General features: G+C 38.4%; 1 protein-coding gene across 4 annotated transcripts in view; it reads right to left on the reverse strand.

Annotated features, from left to right (window-relative positions):
• PTPRN2 (protein tyrosine phosphatase receptor type N2) overlaps positions 1–22,603 on the reverse strand; it is a 1,274,829-nt gene that overhangs the window by 48,477 nt on the left and 1,203,749 nt on the right. For all 4 annotated transcript variants that reach the window (XM_058297618.2, XM_058297617.2, XM_071215383.1 and 1 more), the window contains 2 exons: positions 17,110–17,183; positions 9,438–9,515 (listed from right to left, as the gene is read on the reverse strand). In XM_058297618.2, coding sequence (XP_058153601.1) covers positions 9,438–9,515; positions 17,110–17,183 — 152 coding nt within the window. The remainder of the gene's footprint in view (positions 1–9,437; positions 9,516–17,109; positions 17,184–22,603) is intronic.

The raw sequence follows: 22,603 nt of genomic DNA on the forward strand, positions 1-22,603 counted from the left end.
TCTAGTAACATGGAATCTAAAATTTCCACTTTTAACCATATTCACATGTATAATTCAGTGCTGTTAATTGTTTGCAATTATTGTGTTACCATCAACGCCATTCATTACCAAAACTTTTCCAGCATCTCAAATAGAAACTCTGTACATTTTAAGTCTTAACTTTCCATTCCCCACTCTACCCCCACCCCATCTCCAGGTAACCTATAGTCCAGATTCTTACTCTCTGAGTTTGCTTATTCTAATTATTTCATATTGGGGAGATCATACAATATTTGCACTTTTGTATCTGGCTTATTTCACTTAATATGATGTCTTCAAGGTTCATCTATGTTGTCACATGTATTAGGACTTCATTCCTTTTAACGGCTGAATAATATTCCATGTGTTTATATTCCACATTTTATTTATCCATTTATGGGTTGATGGACGCTTGGGTGGCTTCCATCTTTTGGCAATTGCGAATCATGATGCTACGACTATCAGTGAGTAAATACCTCGTTGAGCCCTTGCCAGATCATAAAGTAATTCTATACTTAACTTTCTGAGGACCTGCCAAACTTTCAAAAGTGGGTGCACCAGTTTATAGTCCCACCACCAGTGAATGAGTGTTCCTATTTCACTACATCATCTCCAACACTTATTTTCAGTTTTTAAAATAGTAGCCATCTAGTGGGTATGAAATGGTATTTCATTGCAGTTTTCATTTACATTTCCCAAATGGCTATTTATAATATTGAACATCTTTTTACATGCTTTTTTGGCTATTTGCATATCTTTTTTTAATAGATGTCTGTTCAAGACTTTTATCCATTTTTAAAATTGGGTTGTTTGTCTTTTTGTTGTTGAATTGAAGGATTTATTTATATGTTCTGGTTATTAAATCCTTATCACATTTGTGGCTTCCAAATATTTTCTCCAATTGTGTAGGTGGTTTTGTTTTCATGTTTTTTTAAATTTTCATGATTATTATACCTCCTTTGAGGTACAAATTTTTAAATTTTCATGAGATCTCATTTATCTATTTTTTCTTTTCTTGCTATGTTAAAAAACCTTGCACAAGAAACAAGGTCTTGAAGATGCTGCCCTACATTATCATCTAGGAGTTTGATAGTTCTGGCCTTTTTATTTAGCTTTTTGATCTATTTTGAGTTGATTTTTATATAAGATGTGAGGTGGGGGGGGAATCCTCCTTTTTTTTTTTTTTGTTCAAAACTGGGGACCCAGTTTTCCCAGCACCATTTTTTCATTTGTTGAAGAGACTATTCTTTTCCAAGTGAGTAGTCTTTGCTCCCTGTAAAAATTCAGTTGACCATAAAAGTGAGGGTTGATTTCTGAGATCTCAGGTCAATTCCTTTGGTCTATGTGTCTGTCTTTATGCCAGTACCATGCTGTTTTTCTTACTACGGCTTTTTAATAGGCTTTAAGATCAGGAAGTGTGAGTCTTCCAACTTTGTTCTTCTTTTTAAAGATGGCTTTGGCTATTCCAGGCCTCTTATCCTTCCATATAAATTTGATGATTGGCTTTTCCATAACTACATAGAAGGTTGTTGGAATTTTTATTGGGATTTGCATAGAATCTGTAAATTGCTTTGGGTAGAATTGATTTCTTGACAATATTTGGTCTTCCAATCAATGAACACAGAATGTCCTTCCATTTATTTAGGTCTTCTTTGATTTCTTTTAGCAATGTTTTATAGTTTTCTATGTGCAATTTCTTTAGTCCTAGTTAGACTTACCACTAGATATTTGATTCTTTTATAGTTGCTATTGTAAATGGAATTTTTTTCTTGATTTCTTCTTCCAATTGTTCTTCTTCCAGTTGTTCATATATCAATTGTATAGAAACACAAAGATTTTTAGGTGTTGATCTTGTACTCCACCAGTTTGCTGAATTCATCCATTAGCACTAGGAAATTTGTTGTGTATTTTTTCAGGATTTTCTGTATATAGGACCATTTAATCAGCAAATAGGGAATGTTTTCTTCCTTTCCAATCTGGGTGCCTTTTTTTCTTTCCCAATTGTTCTGGCTAGAACTTCCAGTATAATGTTGAATAACAGTGGTGACAGTGGGCATCTGTCTCTTGTACCTGATATTAGAGAGAAAGCTTTCGGTCTTCCACCAATTCATATGATGTTAGCTGTGGGTTTTTCATATATGCTCTTTATCAGATAGAATTTCCTTCTATTCCTACTCCTAATCTTCCAAGTGTTTCTATCAAGAATAAGTGCTAGATTTTGTCAAATGCCTTTTTTGTGTCCATAGAGATGATCATGTGGTTTTTGTTCTTTCAACGTGGTATATTAGATTAATTGATTTTCTTATATTGAACCACCCTTGCGTACCTGGGATAAAATTCACTTGATCATGGTATATAATTCTTGTCACATGCTGTTGAATGCAGTTGGCTAGTATTTTGTTGATGAATTTTTTAAAAATCTATATCCATAAGAGATATTGGTCTGTAGTTTTCTTTTGTTATGACATCTTTATCTGGCCAGTATAAGTGTGATGGCATTGTAGAATGTATTATGAAGTGTCCCCTCTGCGTCAGTTTTTCGGAAGAGAGCAGGATTGATGTCAATTATTCCTGGAATGTGTGATAAAATTCCTCTGTGAAGCCATCTGGCCTTGGGCTTTTCTTTGTTGGCGAGGTTTTTGATTGCTGATTCAATCTCATTACTAGTTATTGATTTGCTGAGATGTTCTATTTTTTCTTGAGTCAGTATAGGTAATTTGCATTTTTCTACAAATTTGTCCATTTCATCTAGGTAATCTAATTTTTGTCATACAGTTGTTCATAGTCTCTGATGGTCCTTTTTATTTCAGTGAGGGTGGTAGTAATGTCCCAGTTTTCATTTCTAATTTTTGTTGTTTGTATCCTCTCTCTTTCTTCTTTGTCAGTCTAGCTAAAGGTTTGCCAATTTCACTATGTTTTTCAAAGTACTAACTTTTGGTTGTTGATTCTATGGTTTTTTAAAAATACTCTTGTCATTTATCTCTGCTCTAATCTTTATTATTTTATTCCTTCTGCTTGTTTTCAGTTTAATTTGCTCTTCTTTTACTAGTTCTTCCAGTTTTGAGGATAGGGCTCTGATTTGAAATGTTTCTTCTTTTTTAATTCAAGCATTTAGAGCAATAAATTCTCCTCTCAGCACTGCCTTTGTTGTATCCCGTACCTTTTTGTATACTGAATTGCCATTTTTCTTTTACCTCAAGATATTTCCTTATTTCCCTTGTAATTTCCTCTCTAACCTGTTGGTTTTTTAAGAGTAAGTCTTTTATTTTCCACATATTTGTGAATTTTCCCTTTCTCCCTCTGTTATTGATTTTGAGTTTCATTCCATTGTGGTCAGAGAAGGCACATTGTATCATTTCAATATTTTAAATTTACTTAGGCTTGTTTTGCCACCCAACATATGCACCATCCTGGAGAATGATCCAGGTACATTCAAGTGGGAGTGAAGGCTCAAGTGGTTGAGTGCCTGCTTTCCACATGGGAGGTTCTGGGTTCAGTTCCCCATGCCTCCTAAAAAAACACAAAAACAAACAACAAGCAAAACAAACAACAAACCAACTCAGGGAGCTGATGTGGCTCCATGGCTAAACTCCGACCTCCAATATACGAGTTCCTAGGTTCAATCCCCAGCCCCCGGAAGCTCAAAAAATAAAAAAAATTTAAAAAATAAGAATATGTATTCTGTTGTTCTTGGGTGAAATGTTCTAAATATGTCTGATAGGTCTAGATGGTTTAGAGTATCATTCAAGTCTTATATTTCCTACTGATCTTTGGTTCAGATGCTCTATCCATTATTAAAAGTGGCGTATAAAAAATAAAATAAAATAAAAATAAAATAAAAGTGACATATAAAAGTCTCCTACTATTGATGTAGAACTGTCAATTTCTCCCTTCATATCCACCAGTATTTACTTCATTTATTTTCAGATTCTGCTGTTAGGTTTATATATATTTATAATTGTTACATCCTTTTGTTGATTTCACCCCTTTGTAAGTATATAATGACTGTCCTCGTAATCATTATCAGATAATAGTTATCTGATATTAACTACCTCAGCCCTCTGCTGGTTACTACTTGCATGATAGATATTTTTTGCATCCTTTCACTTTCAACCTACTTATGTCTGATTTTCAGATAAGTCTCTTGCAGACAGAATAAAGTTGGGTCATGTTTTTTTAATACATTCTGCCAATCTCTGCTTTCTGACTGGATAGTTTAATCTATTGACATTTAAAGTCATTACTGATAATGAAGGACTTTCTTCTGTCATTTTGTCATTTAGTCTTTGTAAGTCTTATACCATTTTTGCACCACAGATCTTCTGTTAATGCCTACTTTTTTTCTTCCCCTCCCCTACCCTCACCCTGCTTTTTTTGCTCTGTGTCCATTCGCTGTGTGTGTGATCTTCTGTATCTATTTCTCTTTTTGTCTACTCTTCTCATCTTTCTTCTCTAGGATTCACCGGGATTAGATCCCGGGGACCTCTAATGTGGAAAGAGGTTTCCTGTCAATTGTGCCACCTCAGTTTCTGGTCTCTGCTGTGCTTCACCTTGATGCCCCTCTTTGTCTCTCTTTTGTTGTGACATCATCTTGCTGCATGACTCACTTGTGCAGGCACTGGCTCACCACGTGGGCACTCAGCTTGCTGCGCGGGCACCTGGCTTGCCGCACGGGCACTGGCTCACCACATGGGCATTCACATGGGTATTCAGGTCGCCATGTGGGCACTCAGCTCACCATGTGGGCAGTTGGCTCACCACGTGGGCACCCACATGGGCACTCAGCTCACCACATGGGCACTTGGCTCACCACGTGGACACTTGGCTCACTGCACAGGCACTCAGCTCACCACGCAGGCACTGGCTCACCATGTAGGCATGCTTTCTCTTCTTTTTCACCAGGAGGCCCCAGGGATAGAGTTCGGGTCTTCCTATATAGTAGGCGGAGGCCTTGTCACTTGAGCCACATCTGCTTCCCCTTTTATATTTATTTGTTTTTTGTGTTATGCCATTGTGAGTACCTTCTCATTTCTATCTTGGATATATTTTTCATGTATTTCCTTTGTGGTTACCACGGGGTTAAAATTTAACACCCTAAATATATAATCATATTTGGTTTGCTATCAACTTGACTTCAATAGCATACACAGAAACTTTTCTGATACCCTTCTGTCCAATTAAAAAAAAAACAATTATGCCTTTGTACAGTGTATGTCCAAAATCATAGATTTATCATTACTTTTTTATGCTTTTGCATTTTAGCACCTGTAGGAAGTAAGAAGTGGAGTTTCATACCAAAAAATACAACAGTACCAACATTTTTAATGACCCAAATGGTTTCCTCTACTGGAGGTCTTTATTTCTTTATGCCTCCTTGAATCACTGTCTAGTGTCCTTGTCTTTCAGTCAGAAGAACTCCCTTTGGCATTGCTTGTAGGGCCAGGCTAGTGGTGAAGAACTTCTCAGCTTTAGTTTATTTGGGAATGTTTTGATCTGCCCCTCATTTTTGACAGAAAGTGTCTACTGATATAAAATTTTTGGTTGGCAATGGTTTTATTTAAGCAGTTTAAGTATTTCAACTCACTATCTTCTTGGTTTCTGATGAGAATTCAGCACTTCATTTGATTAGGACTTCTTTGTACAAAGCACACTGCTTTCTGTTGCAGCTTTCAGAACTCTCTCCTTGCCCTTCACATTCAAAAGTTTGATCTATATGTGACAGGGCACTTTTTTTTTTTTTCCTTCCAATTTATCTATTTGTATCCTTTGGGCTTCTTAGATGCACATATTCACATCTTTTACTAAGTTTGGGGAGTTTTCTGTCATCATTTCTTTGAAAATTCCCTCTGCTTGTTTCTCTCTTTTTCCTTCTGGGACTCCCATAAAGCATATATTGGTATACTTGATGGTGTTCCAGAGTTCTGTTAGCCTAATTTTGCTTTTTCTAATTATCTTGTCTTTCTGCTTCTCAACCTGACTCATTTCAATTGCTTTGTCTTTAAGTTCACTGATTCTTTCTTCTTCCTGCTCCAATCTGCTGTTGAAACTCTCCTGGGAATTTTTCATTCAGCTATTGTGGCCTTCAACTCTAGTAGCTCTGTGTGGTTTCTCTTTAAAATTTCTTCCTCTTTATTGAGATTCACATATTGTTCATTGTTTTGCTGAAATCCTTTAGTTCTTTCTCTGTATTGTCCTTCATCTCCTTGAGCATACTGAAGATTGTTTTTTTAAAAGTCACTGCTATATAAACTGTCTGGTCTTCTTTGCTGATGTTTTCTAGAGTTTTACCCTCTTCCTTTGCATAGTTCATCATTTCCTCTTTCTTTGTTTGTCTTGTAATCTTTTGTTGCACACGGTACATTTTAAGATTTTAAAATATTAACTATGGTATTTTTTTCCCCTGAGATATATATTTCAAAGTCTGGAGTCCAGAGTTTGTATACAGTTGATGATATGACAGAGATTTTCTTGAGTGTCAGAAAACCTAAGCAGATACACCTTTCACTGTCTTTGCAAATTGGTTTTGACCTGGCTGGTGTTCTCAGTGTGATCTTAGCCCTCCTATCAGGAAAGTCAGCCCAAGGTAAATGTAAAGTACAGGATCCTCCTGTCTTTTCTAGGTCTGTGTCTTGTTTTAGGCTTGTGATTACTAGTGGCTTTAAGAGTTCTCTTGTTCATAGGAATTTAAATGCCCCTCTACTTCCCCAGAAACAGATCTTTTTCCTCTTCTGGGTGTACCACTGCAGATCTTAAAGCAGGTAAGCTTTTGCCCCAGGTTTTCCACCTCAATTGTTTTTTAACACTGCTTTCCTTGTCACAAGTTGCTTTTTCCTGGAGGACAAGTCTTGGGTGGGGGTCTTTCCCAGCCTGAAAAAGGTTAGGGATTCTCAGAGGGAGTGGTGGCTCCAGTCTTCTCTGGTGAGGGGAGAGAAAGGGCTCCAGAAGCTCCTTCCACAGCTCTCAATTCTGTGCTTTCTTCACTCATTCCCCGCTGAGGAAATTTAGCACTTCAAGCATCCTCCACAGCTCTGAGGAAGTGTATTGTCTTAGGTTTCGTCCAGTGCTTTTTTCTGAAGTGGGTTGGAATAATGGTCTTCCTCAGGTTCCCGTACCTTCAGTGATCTGAAGTAGCTAATCGATTCATTGATCAGCAATTGGCCCATGCACCTGTTTTTGATCTTGGAAAAGTAGAATTTTATATCACTGTCTGATATCAGCAAACTGTGCCAGGGACTGGACCCCAATATGGCCTAACACAAAAAAAGGGGCTGGGCAATGGTAAGTACCACACAGAGACAGCATCTTACTGGTATTTACCATAATGTACCAGCCTCTTCTTCCTCTTCTTCCCTGGATGCTGTCTAGTGTTCTACTGGCATCCAGAGTTTTTAAACAGTTGGTTCAATGGTTCTTGCCTGTTAAGTGGTTGATCTGGTGGAGGGACTGATTCCCGGAGCCTCGTGCTCTGCCATCTTCTCCCAATTCAATGACTGGATGGTCTCTTCATAAATGTAGCAAACTCAAATATCTCATGGGTAGCTGTGCTAGGTATCCTCAAAACTGTTCTAATGCCAAAATTTAATGGTTTGATGTCATAGTTATAAGTTTGAACAACAAGGATTCAGTGTCATTTTATTTTTTCAATAGTGTTAAGACATAGGTAAGTAAAATGAGGATGGAATAATACATACACATTTTAAAGCTTGGTTCCATAACTTGCTGGTTTGGGTAAACTGTGTATGTAACCTCTTTGATAGTCATTTGCCTTGTCTATAAAATAGAGATAACATTACCTACCTCTAATGTTACAAGGAGTATTAATATGCTTATAAACAAAAGGCCCTTAGCAGGCACTCAATAAATCCTGGATCCCAAGCTGACTTTCCCAGAAACTCCCTGCAGAGACTTTTCTCAAGGGTGCAGAGATGATTATATATTCATTCCTTTAGATGGAAAGTGTTAAGAGGCAGCTGATGGGAAATTTGGGAAAGGTATTGTGAGGCTACAAAGAATATATAAAGTCTGGAATACAAGTGATTTTTTTCTTTTGCCCTTGAACCAATTAATTTATTATTGGCACTTATGACACTAAATAAGAAAATATCATTAGCAGTGACCTGAAATGGCTTAATATTTATAAATTAACATGATGTTACAGCTTATTTACCTGTACGATTGGATAGAAAAGGTACTTCATTCACATAGTTGTTACTACACTGAGTGGAAGGTCTTTATTCATATCTTTTTCCTTAACTAGACTCTCCTTAAGGGCAATATTTATCTCTTCTGGGTTCTGGGGACACCTGATAGACATTTATTACTGTTGTGGAATAAATGTGTATTCATGTGTATAACCCATGGTGCCACTTTCTGAAATATATTCATATTTGACTTTGTAATGTACTTGATGACTGGGAAGGGGAAAGTAAGGGATGTGGAAAAGGGAAAATACATTTGCTCTCAGATTTTGCTTTCATTAGCTAATGTTAACATCAGTTCCTAATCTCTGAGCCTTAGTTTTGATGATCCAGGATTATGCTGAATGAAAAGAGACCAGCATAGCCTTTAAAATACATTATAGAGGGAAACGGACATGGCTCAACTGATAGAGTGTCTGTCTACCATGTGGAGGATCCAGGGTTTGATCCCCAGGGCCTCCTGACCCATGTGGTAAGCTGGCCCACGTGTAGAGCTGCTGTGTGCAAGGAGTGCCATGCCACGCAGGGGCACCCCCAGGTAGGGGTGCCCCATGTGCAAGGAGTGCACCCCATAAGGAGAGCTGCCTCACATGAAAAAAGCACAGCCCGCCCAGGAGTGGCACTGCACACATGGAGAGCTGATGCAGCAAGATGATGCAACAAAAAAGAGACAGTTTCCCAGTGCCACTGGATAATGCAAGCAGACGCAGAAGACCACACAGAGAATGGACACAGACAGCAGACAACAGGGGGAAAGGGGAGACAAATAAATAAAATAAAATATTTTTTAAAAATTAGAAAAATAAAATAAAATACATTATAGAGACTCCACAAAGAAAATAAACTATAATTTGAGTGCCATTTCTGACCTTAAGATTAAAACAGAATACAGATAAGAGTCATATTTAAATAGACTATAATAAATTAAATATTTATTAATTCCTTTATATTTTGTCAAATAAAACTGTGAACCTGCTAAAAGAAAGTGGGGGGGTCTTTAAAACATTAAATCTCTTAAAAGGAATTTTTATGTGCTAAACACATTCAAGATTTGAAAAAAATGAATTGAAAATACATATTAAAGGACTGATATAAAATTCTGAAATCAAATAACATTTGGTGAGTATCTGTGAGTTTATATTGGCTTAATAGCATCCAAGGCATTATTTATGACCAATTTATTAAAAACTTATTAAAAATAATAATAATAAAGAGATTCACCTGCCAGAAGTCAGCCACAGTAGCAGGAAGTGGTCCTTGGGTTGCAATATATGCAGGATTCCTAGGGTCATGATCCATCTGCAGAGAAAAGATTAGAGTAACAAAGAATGATTTAAAATTTTTGTAAAAAAGGAGGAAGGAAGGCAGGTTAGGAGGAAGGGAGAAAAAAAGGGTTTAAGGAGGAAATGAAGAAGGCCTATACTGCCCCAAACGATGTATTAACACACAACTTCTGCAGAAATAAGAAAAACTTCCAGGTTGCTTCTTCCTGGTTACCCATTCCTTGCTTCAAATGTGCATTGCTAGTTCTGTGCTCTGAACTGGGGATATCACATCAGAAATGCTTTTCTTACACCTAAAATTGAGGTTATAAGAGCAACATCAACAGAAATGAAATCAGGAGCCCAAATAAACCAGATGCCAGCACTTTAATTCACTTATCAAGGCAAGACCACGTGCGCTTGGGGGTCTAGGTCCTAAGGCTGGGTGGTGGAAATCAAAGGAAGGAGGGCGGAGCAGGACACAAATCGCAAATCGCGGGCTTTTCTCGACTCACCAACACAGGAAATGTTTAAAAGTATGCAAATGACTTCATAGCAATTCAGCCAGTGTTACCAGCGTAAATGACCTCCATTTCCAGCACAGGCTCTACATGGTGTTCCGAACAATGAGCCCATTTGTTATAACCACTGGCGCTGGGCAGGGGAGAGGTTAAGCTTAAGCTCTTACCAGAGAGTAAGGGCACCATTCATCCACGCACGGTGAATAAACTCTTCAGTGTCCTGGAAGAATTAATTAACAACGGGCATCCTGCTGCCCTGAAAGAGTTAACGCGGCTTACATGGGAGGTTGTTTTTGTTTACACAAGCTGAGTCGTCCTGAGCCTGGGTCCCAGCAGTACTGAGAGCCCCCAGTGTGGTCAGCACTTCACAGAAGATGAGGTCCCAGCCTTCAAGTAGCTAATTTCCTATTCTATTTCTACCATGCCAAACAAGGGATTAAAAACAAACAAACAGGAAAGAACACAGTTGTGGTTTTTCTGGCTAGTTGATCTGTCCAAATGCATCCTGCTAGCCTCAACAGGGGGAGTTTGGCTTACGAGATTTTATTTTAAACATTTAATTCCAAGACAAAGCAGAAACAAAAATGAGAAGAATCTAAGAAACAAAGGCTTGGGGAGCAAATAGGATTAAAGCACAATGTCGGGGTGGTCAGATGGATGGGGTACAGTTCTTTCCCCTAAATCCTAAGCCTGGACCATCCTGAAGAGAACGGAGTGATACGTGGCTATCTGTCAGCCAAGATTTCCTCATCATGGTAATGCCAAAATTACTGATCAGCTCCCCCCCGAACACCCCAAAAGGGGCCATAGAAACCAGTGCCAGCAGAGAGCCAATCATGCCTTTCTGGAGAGCAGCCTCTTCTTTGTTAGACTAATTTACTGACCTTTCTTATTTTTTTCATGTTTAGAACTAGACTTTATTCTTTTGATACAAGATTTGCTTAAAAATGTAAAACTCTATTTAAAGATACTCATTAAGAATATATTTCTCAACTCTGTGAAACTTTCAACCAGATATAATTCTAGACCAACACTTGAAGGACTTCAGCTGTAAATACCAGTGTCACCTTCAAACTCTGCTTTGCATTTACGTTTGAAGAACGGGACACATTTTCTTTAATAGTCATCTAGTGAATCTGTACATAGTCTATCAACACTTTCATTGATGATGGTTGTCAGCATAAAAGAATGCACCGAATGCACCTTATAATTATGTACAATATAAAAGAGGGAAAGAGCATAAAAGAACAGATGCAAGTTATTCTAACAGAACAATAATATGACGCTGGCTGAGGGGGAAAAGCAGGAAAAAAGCTTTCCGGGCATCTAATTTAGTGATTCGTAATTAAAACTGGACCTAGTTTTGAAATTCACCACAACACACACAATACAGGTAAAATTATGTTACTCTCACTGAAAGCCCCAATTAAAATGTTTCTGTAGAAAAACACTTAGCAGAAATAAGGAATTTTGATTTTTAAAAATATGCACTTGTTGGAGGTGACAGCTATTTACTGAGACCCTTGTCTCTTCCCTGAAAATAGCTATGCATAAAAATGAAAACCCCACCTTCTTTTCAAATGTGTTTTTTTTCTTTTTCTTTGCCAAAAGCAATTTAGAGAGTAGCACGTCATTTTTAAATTGTTAGTATGTTCAAACTGGCACATTTAGTTGCTTTGAAAATGAGAAATAGATGATTAAAAGTAAAAACCTGGACAGGGTTTCAGGATGGTATTAAGGCAACTTTCATGAAAGGTCTTTATTGTTATGCTACTCTAAATTACTTAAACCCATCGCATGATCAAGTGCCTGAGAGAGAAGCAAAGAAAGCCATGATAGAGGGCAGTAAGACAAGAAGTATTGTCACACCCAACTCCAGGAACTCAGGATTTCCCCTCTTGGCATTTTACTACTGCTCCAGGGTTGTCACATAGCTGCTGTTTGAAATGTGGTGAATATCATCATGAGCAGAAATGGTGAGATGTGTCATCAGTTTAACAATAATTCAAAAGACAATTGCACCTGTTTCATTCCATGCACATTCTATTGAACAGAAAATAATTATGGGCAGAAGCACTTTTGCTTGTAGCGAATATAAGGCAACAGAAAGCCTTATTATGGTGTTTTATGCAGTCTTCAACTGAATAAAAGAAAAACTAAGAGTTAAGTAAATGAACAGAAATTTTGTTACATTTAAGATTTTTAAGGAAGGATAAGTGCATTTAGAGGAAATCAAATAAGTTTATACTAACACTACTTTTTTTTCCCAATAAAAGCATTTGATTGACAACTACAATGTGGTACATGTATCTCATCTCCCTGCCCTTGGATATTGATAAATAACAGTCTGTTCTGGCTTCCTCTAACTCACCTTCTTTCTCATTATTTTCTTTGCTGTATACTTTTTATTTGTAGGAATGTTATGCTCACATACACAAACTGCATGACCATGGAAAAGGTCATTGAGTCTCCCTGGGCTTTAGTCTCAGCATCTGTAAAATGGTAGTGCTGGTGGTGGTAGGTGTAGTGGGGGTTAGACAATAGGATGATATCCTCTCTAGTGTCCTTTTAACCTTAGAAGTTGGCACATACGCACACACACATATATATATGTGCATTTATTTATGCACGTGTGTGTCTCTATCCTAGTTTTTTGGTAGGCTGAAATCATCAGTGAATATCTGTAAATTTATTAATTTAAAAATGATACCACCAGGATGATATCCTCTCTAGTGTCCTTTTAACCTTGGAAGTCGGCACACGCATATATATATGTGCATTTATTTATGCACATGTGTGTGTATCTATCCTAGTTTTTGGGTAGGCTGAAATCATCAGTGAATACCTGTAAATTTATTAATTTAAAAACGATGCCACCAGGTAGGCCGAGACCTGTTAGAACAAGCTCTATATTTTTATTCTAAGTGCATACGGTTAAAGGACTCTGCTTCTAGAAACACAAAGTTTACCTGCTTTCTAGTAGCATTACGCAGCAGGGGCATTTGCAATAGGGCCACGAGAAAACATTTTCTCCCATACTGAGGATTTTCTGCAGTAACCCTGCCTGGCAGAGAGGTCAGTATCACAGAGAATGAAATGTTAGTCACTGCCTTGTGATTTCATGTAAAATGAGGATCAAAGGGCATCATGAACCAAGTATAATTAACTAGTAAAATTTTGCTTTTACTATGATTATGGTTTTTTTCTTTTTTAAAAAGGAAAAACCATTTGTTTCTGTTGAATCTATTATCCATGTGGTAGACTCATTCCTATGAAGACACCAAATGAAGTAGGTTAAAAGTAAGGTTTTTTCCTATGCATTTATCAATCATTTTTTAAAAATCTAGTGATTTACCATAAGCCCACAGAATGGCAATTATTAAATAAACATGAGGATTGGCTTTATCTTTAGAAACTCATCTGCATAAAAAATGTAGCATGTTGCAATGATTTCCCCACTATTGCAAACAAAACTGATTTAAAAATTAAGTATTCAGCAGAGCGGGTGTAGCTCAGTGGTCGAGCGCCTGCTTTGCATGTATGAGGTCCTGGGTTCAATCCCTGGTACCTCCTAAAAAAAAAAAATAAGTATTCTGCATATGAAAGCCATACAAGCCATATTCTAAAGCTCCGAACTGTTCCAGAATACCTTCTGATTGAGTTGTCTGGTGGTGTGGTGGTGGTGGTGAAATGGGAGCCAGATTCTGATCCCAAAGAAACCACTGGCCTCTGTTAGCCATGACACACACTAAACTTTTAGCTAATATCTGGGGTGAGGTGGCACTTCATACTCTAAAGTCCTACACAAAGAGTGAACGTGGATTTCTGAATTTCTGTCTGCCCATCCTTACATCTGCTATTTCTAATATTTAAACCAAATTTCAGAATGTTTTCTTAAAAGCAAGAAAATATTAGGTCTGAGTCTTCCAGTCCCTTTTTCAGATACTAAGGCTTAATATAGAAATTTATTAGGATATTATAGCTTTGGCAATTAATGGGAGAGAGACTGAATTATGAACTTGAATTATTTTCATATTTTATTCCTATGGGTTGAGATCTATTAAGTAAAATACTGAATATAAACCATAATTATACATGCATGGGTAGTAAATATTTTCTAAGAACCAAAGAATTGGCAACTCTCATATTTGGGCAACTGCTGATAACTAGGACTCCTTATCTATCAACCTTTTTTCAAACGTATATTCATCCCAATGTAAATAAGTTAAATGCATTCTGAATTAAAACTTTAAACCAATTGTTCTCCCTTAATAAGCAGCATAATGAAGAAGTAAGTTTATTTTCAAATGTCATTAGGAATTTTAGATTTGTTCCTGGTAATAAAACTTGTATGCTGTGTTTGAGCAAACTGTCAGGTTTGTGACATTCCTCAGCCTGGCATCCTCACTAATAACCAAGCTGAGTTTTTAAATGTAGCCGATGGGTTTCTCTCTCAGACACCCTATGAGGAAAAACAGAATTCCCATTTACTTTCATGACCTCTGATTTAAAAGCAAAGATTGCACATTATTTACTACTGGATGATTTCCCTGAAATTTAATGAGGACTGAGTACAAATATGACAGATGTAATTATCATAGTTTCATTCTGCGCAGCCAGGGTCTTCTTGTGCTATAATTGCAAGCTTTTCATTCAACTGCTGCTAGTAAGGCCACTGCCATACTTTCGGTTATTTCAGAAAGAAGAGGTACCATAGACTTCTTCTAGTTCATTCTTACTAGAATTCGACAAGAGAATTGTGGCATGAAATCAAGGGAAAACATTAAATGGTACCATAAAATTACCTCTCTCTCCCAGTATTGCCTTCTGACCCAAGTCCTGGCCCCATAAGGCCTAGGAAGGTCATTCTGAATTCCTACTAATAAAAGAGAAAATGGGAATTGCATGGAAGTACAGGAATTCACACATACCCACACCCACACTCTAATGCCTGTGTGTGAGTGTGAAAGCTGTGGGACAGTTTCTAAGGATGATACCGTTTCTGCACCAAGTACTGCTGGGCTTATTGACATTGACTTTGGCCTGAAATAGTTCAGACATCTGAAGGTTGGCTTCCCATAAAAGCCACAACACTGAACTCCCTTCTTTTAGGCTTGAAAACAATTGCTTAATTTTTTGTCATTCTAGCCTTATCATATGGTTCATTCCAGCAAAAAGGAGCCATAACAGGAGAAAAAGCCCTAGCTTTCCTTTTTTCTTCAGACAGTTTTGAGTTGAAATCACTAATACCCACCTGGTAAGGACCAAATCGAGGCCCTTACAAAACCTAACTTCACCTGAAAGGATGCCATATACATAAAATGAGAGATTAGCAAATAAATGAGGCTTTGGTTTGATATTCTGAATTAGAATTAATAGAAAAATACCTAACACATCATTAGAGATTTATTAAGAAAGACAAATTTAATGACTCCAAACAAGAACATTTGAAACACAGACAACTCTTCAATGCCAACATCTCCTGGAAGTAAAGAAATTACTCCTTAAAAATAAAAGAAATAGAAGTCTAAGCTCAGGAGGGTGTACGTAAGAGTAACAGACCAACTCTTCACTTTTAACTCACTTTTTCAAAGCCAAATATATTACATTGGGCTTTCATTGTGTGGGGTTGTGACGTTTCAGGAAACAGAATTTGACCTATGGCACATCAGAGCCCTCATAATAAGCTATAAGCAATAGATACACCGAAATAACCAGAATCAACAGCTATAAAATGGTCTACCATAAATAGCTACTGCTTATAATCCAATGGGTAAATGTTCTGATTCAAAGCCCACTACTAAAGGATTAACAATGGAATGTTATTACACTGTATACGTGCATTTTATGAATCTGGAAATGATCCACTTTCCTTCACTTAGTAATTACTGGTGATCTCACTCCTTTAGACTAATTAGAACAGTGCTATATCTTACAGGGACTATATTTGTTTGAATGTATATTTGAAATTTTAGGGAGATGCCTTGATGCTTCCCAGAAGACCAAATTAGAGAAAAACAGTTTAAAGAAGTACATATTGAAACAAAAATTCCTCATAAGTCCACATTATAAATCTCTACATTTTCTCTGCCATTGGTTTATAATGCCATCAGCCAGGCTTTCTAAAAAAATTCTATCTTTGGACAGTTTTATTTCACTTGCTTCCCATCTACAATCATTCTAATGAGATTTTATAAAACAAGTTTGAGTCATCGCTTAATTCTGACTTTTTAACCTCCCTCTACTCCTAGTTTTATTTCTCTTCTTTGTTCACCCTTTAGTGGGCTGCAGACTTGCCCCTTCTCAGCCCTGTCTGCTACTCCCAAGGTTCATGACAGAAGAAGAAAGCTTACGTGGTACAAAGAAGAAAAGGAGAGCTGACAGGATGGGATCCACACTGGGAGTGAGTTGGTGAGGAATTCTCTGGAAGACAGGAATGTCTGCTATTCACAGGGGCCCTCCACCAAGTGATTTATAAGACACTGCTACACTAATTTTTCCAGAAATAGAAAATACTTCAAATCTCTGCACTCCTCTAAAGTGTCAGTTCCCTGAGTGAGGGCACGGTCACAAAGCACTCTGTTTTTCTTTAAAAAAAAAAAAAAAAGGTTCTACCCCCTGGAAAAACCCTAAAGGAAACTAACCTACAATTTTGAATCGGCCTTAGTGTCATCGATCGTTTTAAAAAGTGGCAGGTTTGGGCTTCGTTTTTCCTGTCTCCCTTGAATTAATAGAAGAAAAGGCAGTTCTGGAAAAGGGGATCACAACCAATTAAGGATTTTTCCTAAACATCATAAATTTCTTGTCAGTAAATCACCAAGTCGCTGTCGATGGACTCTCGAAGTCAGTAGACTTACAGCCTTTCCTCTCTGCTTAATAAAACTGCTCCTGTCTGATGGCAGTGGTCCAGGCTGAACGGCTGAAGCCCAGGCTATGGGATGGAGAGCCAGCCCCTGCTTGGCCCTGGTCGAGGTGCGTGCCGGCTCACTAACTGCAGCATGGCATGGACGCTTCATTTAAAAGGTTCTCACGTGATTTGGCTGCATTCAAGCTACCTGAGCCGGGAAAAGAAACCAAGAGTCCGCCTCTGTCATCAGTTTATATACTCACAATGGGGCTTGCGTTGATGTAGTCAGAGTTGCTGTGGCTATTTTCCGATTTCAGCAGTATCCTGGAATGATCATCTGCAAGCAACCCAAGAACAGATAGTTAGCTTTCTACATGGCCCTCGGTCTGACTGGAGAGTACAGTGTACTGCTCTAACAGTGGATGTTCAATGCCCTTCCAGTGCTCTCCTCTTGGTGATTCTCCTTAAAACCTTCTGAATTTTCTTTTCAATGCTCCTTTTTCCTTTCTGTCCTCCACTGACAACCCTTCAGTGTAAATGGTGTGTATGGGGAGCTAATACAAAATCCTTGCTTGGTAGAAATGAGGTAGTTTGAGGTTCTTATTTAAATTTCAAATAGCAAGATTAGGCATTCCTTTGCAATATTTTAGATAGTATTTGTTTTCAAATAACAGCAATTCTATCAGAGTAAAAAAATATAAACATGAATGTTAAGCTACAGGACACCATTCAAAATACAAAGGTTTGCAGTCTATAAATGGTTAAATCCTGAAAAGAAAAGGGATTTTATTTTGAAAGGAGAGCAAGAGAAAGTGAAAAAAAAAATCAGATAAAGAGGGACTAGAGGAGAAATGCACGAGTGGAGATTTACTGACATAAATGTGTCGCAAACAGGCAAAATAATTGAACTAATGTTGAAACCAGACACGTCAATTGGGATTAATGACACTTCTGACTTGTCAAAGCTTAATGTACTTGATACACGAATTGTTCTTAATTTTGGCTCTGAAATAATCACCACCCTGCTTACTGTGGCATACCTCTTGCCTTGTTTTTCAGGAACTTTCAAAATGTGACCCTCGGTGGGAGTTCAAGAGGGAATAGGGGCAGGGGCAGGGACATTGGCTGGGTCTGCACTGGCAGTGTCAAGTTTGGTCAAGTTCACAATGGAGGCAAAATTCATACTGGGCGTTCCTTCTCCCTGTCACTTCTCTGGGTGTGCAGCCATCTTTCTCTCTTCTCGGCAAGGTGCCAGCTGAAAACTGAAAGTGATCCAATGTGCTCAGCTCCGTAATCTTTTGCTTCAATTAATGCCTTTTTGGTGGTGCACACAACACAGGTTTTATTTTTGTCTGAGAAAATAAAGACGACCTGGGGCTGGAACCTTAAGAAGCAACAGTTTTGGGTGGTGGTGAATTTTTTTAATCTCCGGTCTAGCTTTCCTGCATGTCAACCCTGCAGCTGGACTTCTTATACATGGGTTGGGCTACCAGAAGGAAACAGCTCCCAATTGTGAAAAAAAATTGGGTAGAGGCAGAGAATGTTTGTGTTCTTTAATTTCTCTCAGAGCTTTTATAACAAATTCTAGGGGTTGGGAAACTCAGTGACTCTTATAACTGATTGGATTTGGAAAGCAGTCATCTATTAGAGACCAATATATTTGAATTTACTTAAGAGTAGATTGGATACCATTCTTATTAAAATATTAATGTTGACTTTTTTCAGTAGAGGAAAAAACATCTAGAGACAGAGAAAAGAGTTTATGTATTGCATGATATATTTACATATATATTACATATGTATGTATGTATACGTACAAGTGTGGAAAGGTTCTGAAGGTATTCATGATCGTAGCTGTCAAATCATTCTACCAGCTTTTAGTTCAAGTATGAATAATGATACAAAAATCCCATGGACTTAATGGCTTTGGGGTCCTGTAAATTTATTCTTAAAGGAATGAGAAATTGCCAGTGGCAGGAAATTGAAATAAAATTTACCAGAAAAATTGGCCGAGTCTGACATCCTAACCTGCTAGAAACACTACCACAAACATTACATCCGAGAAGCCCAATTTCACAGGATGAGGCCACATGGACACATCAAAGGACAAGTCCTGTACTTCATTCGGAAGTAGGCACCCTTTCTAAGGGCTCTTGGAAACAATGGTCTCTATTGTTTCAGCCTACATAGAATTCTGGAATAAAAGAGGAGGATTTCTAGCTACTTCCAGAGGGTCTCACAGGAGCCCTGCCTCATTATAAATATTTTCAACACAGGCAACTCTAGGCACTTGTGATAGCAGCAACCCTGGACTGCCCCTAATTGTCTGAGAAACCTTTTCAAAGAACAGGGTCACTAGCAAAAGAGAGGGGAGCCCAGGGATCAGGAAGGAGAATTACAGCTCCCAATTTCCTGGCTTCAGGAGTTGCCTGCTTTAAATGTGCTAAATGTGGCCTAGACACAAGCCGTCCCTCCTTGTAGAGCTGAATAGGCACTTAGAGAAAGCCCAGGCTCTGGAAAGCAGGCTGTGTGATTCACCGCATCACAAAGGAGATGTGGGGCACTGCCGAGCTCTGTGAGCAATAAACAGCAAAGAGAAGGCGGCTTTTGCTTTCACTGGGGCTTAGTAAATAAGCGTCAGCTGGATTTTCTAATGGAAAAATTAAGAAAATGCTTTCTCAGTCTGGGAATGTCAGTAAAAGAAAAATGCAATTTAAGAGCCCAGTGTTCTGAATGGTAGATGGGGACAGACTGTTTTGTGCACCTGAGTCTAAGTTTATGCTGTTGATTCTCACACAATGGGGAAGACAACTTCATAGAATTTCTAAAGCATCTCTCTTTGAGAAGTTTAAAAAAAAATTTTTTTTAAGCTGCATTCCTTTCCTCTGAGGCCACTCTTTAAAGATGGGATTGAGGACAAGGATTTTTAAAGTTTTAGAGTTCTACCTTCCCATCACTTAACTGATTTTATGGTAATACGCTGATTAAAAAATTAGCAGTGGAGTTATATTGCTTTTAATACTGGACCATTTTGAACCTCAATTTGAAATAACTAGAGATATCCTGGAAGGGTCAGAGTAATTCTGGCTAGAATACCATGGAAGTTATATTCATACAACAGGGAGTGGCATCGCTTGCCTAGCGGGTATTTCATTTTGCTGGATAAATAAATCTCTTAACTCTTTTGCCATTCAACTTTTCCTTTCTAAAGAAAGAGAATCTATGACATGATGATATAAAATTCTGAGTACCCTAAAAGACAGGCTCTCTTGAAATACAAAGTTTAGTATTCTTGCTGTTGGGGATTGAAGCATGTCTCCCATGAAAGATAGGTTCAGGTCCTACCACCTAGTCCTGTGGCTGTCAACCCATTTGTAAATTGGACCTTTGAAGATGTTACTAAGTAAAGAGTGCCCAAACTTGGGAAGCAGATGTGATGCAAGCAACTGGGCTCCTGTCTACCATATGGGAGGTCCAGGGTTCGATTTCCAGGGTTTCCTGGTGAAGGCAGGCTGGTCCACACATGCAGCAAGCTGGCATGAGCAGAGAGCTGGCAAAGCAAGATGACAAAACAGAAAGAGACACAGAGAAGGGACAATAAGGGACGCAGCAGACCAGGGAGCTGAGGTGGCGCAAGAGATTAAGCACCTCTCTCCCACTCCAGAAGGTCCCAGATCGGTTCCCAGAGTGACCTATTGAAAAGACAAGCAGACACAGAAAAGCACACAGTGAATGGACACAAGAGAGCAGACAATGGGGGTGTGGTAGGGATATGGGGGTGAGAAACAAATAAAACTTAAAAAAAAAAAAAAAAAAAGAGTGCCCAAACTGAGTGAGGGTGGACTTTGATCTAATATGGCTGAAGTACTTGTAAGCAAAGGAAATTGGACACAAAAAGGGAAGCCATGGGGAGCAGCCAGGTGCTGGAAGTCAATGGAACCCAGAAGAGAAAGGAGAAGATTCTGCCATGTGCACTGCCATGTGATGGAAAAGCCAGGGACCAAGATCATGGGCAGCCAGCCCCATAATGCCTCAGTCTCTGGGGAGAAAGCATTGCCTTGCTGAAGCCTCAATCCTGGACTTCTCCAAGCCTCAAAACTGTGAGCCAATAAATTCCCATTGTTTAAGCCAACCCACTGCATGGTGTTTGTTTTAACAGATGAGAACCTAAAACAGTTTTCTTTATCCTTAATAATACAAAGGGAGGGCAGAGTGGCATGGTAGGTTTGAGTGACTCATTCAAGATCAAAAAGCATGTCAGAGGTGAAGCCAGGGCTGGAACTCATGAGCATATAATCATCTCTCTTGCCTATACTCAGATTATTGAATATTGCTCCTTGCTATGCACAGTATAAAACACATACACATCTACTTCCCTTGGGAGAAAATATAATACAATGTCCTGAACCTCTGGGCAAGAATCTGTCATAACCTAGACACATTTCAATTAAGAAGCAGGAATGTTCTTCAAAAACAGAGTCTGTGAACTCACTTAGAAACCAGGAAGACATGGAAATTCAAGAAGATTTTTCCTTTCTGTATCTAGCCTTAAAGCTTTTTGAGTATTTCACCCTAATAAAATCCATAATCATAAATTTTATCAGGGAGGAAAGGAGAAAACCACATATCAAGAAGAAACCTGTTAGGAAGCTGCTGTGGCTCAAGCAGTTGAGCTCCCATTTACCTTATAAGGGTTACCAGACAGAACAACAACAAAAAAAGAAACCTGTTGAATTAACCCCATGCATGTTTCCTCTTCTAAACCTCTAAAGCATTTACCATGCAGTAGTGCCTTAAGAATATTTCAAATTTCCTTAATATTCTATATTTTCTAAAAGCAGTTTCACATACAGCAACATTCTTCCTGAAAGACTGTGACATAGATCAAAGAGGTACTACTTTCCATTTTAGAGTTGCAGAAACTTAGAGAAATCAAATGATTGGCTCGATGAAGTTCATATAGAAAGCAGTTAAGAGCATAGGGTTTGAATCCTAGCTCTGTCACTTGCTAGGCAGGTGATATTTGGGTAAATTAATCAGTATTTTTAAGTGTCTGGTTTCTCATCTGAACTGTAGGATACTAATATCTAACTCAAAGTGCTCAACAGCACTTTGAGTTAGATATTAGGGAGGTTTGCGGTTCAAACCCCGGGCCTCCTGACCTGTGCAGAGCTGGCCCACGCGCAGTGCTGATGCATGCAAGGAGTGCCACGCAGGGGTGTCCCCCGCATAGGGAAGCCCCACGCGCAAGGAGTGCGCCCCGTAAGGAGAGCCGCCTAACGCTGAAAGAAAGTGCAGCCTGCCTAGGAATGGTGCCGCACACACGGAGATCTGACACAACAAGATGATGCAACAAAAAGAAACCCAGATTCCCGTGCCGCTGACAACAACAGAAGCGGACAAAGAAGACGCAGCAAATAGACACCGAGAACAGACAACCGGGGTGGCAGGGGGAAGGAGAGAGAATAAATAAATAAATAAATCTTCAAAAAAAAAAAAAGTACTCATTCTGATACCTGGCATATAGTGAGGAGTTTAGAAACAAGTTTAAGATTATAGGTAGATACATACTACACTGGGTATAGTTGAGTTAGAAAAAGTTACTTATGTTACATTGTGTTGTCAGTAAATATAACATTATTTTCCTAAATGCCAACAGAAGAAACACATCCCAGAATTTCTTTTTGGTTATGACGAGGGCAAAGGACACTTGAAGACAGCCAAACCATAGTACTTTGGAGGACACTGCAGCTTAAT

This window comes from Dasypus novemcinctus, chromosome 5, assembly GCF_030445035.2.
Source record: "Dasypus novemcinctus isolate mDasNov1 chromosome 5, mDasNov1.1.hap2, whole genome shotgun sequence".
Taxonomy (NCBI): domain Eukaryota; kingdom Metazoa; phylum Chordata; class Mammalia; order Cingulata; family Dasypodidae; genus Dasypus; species Dasypus novemcinctus.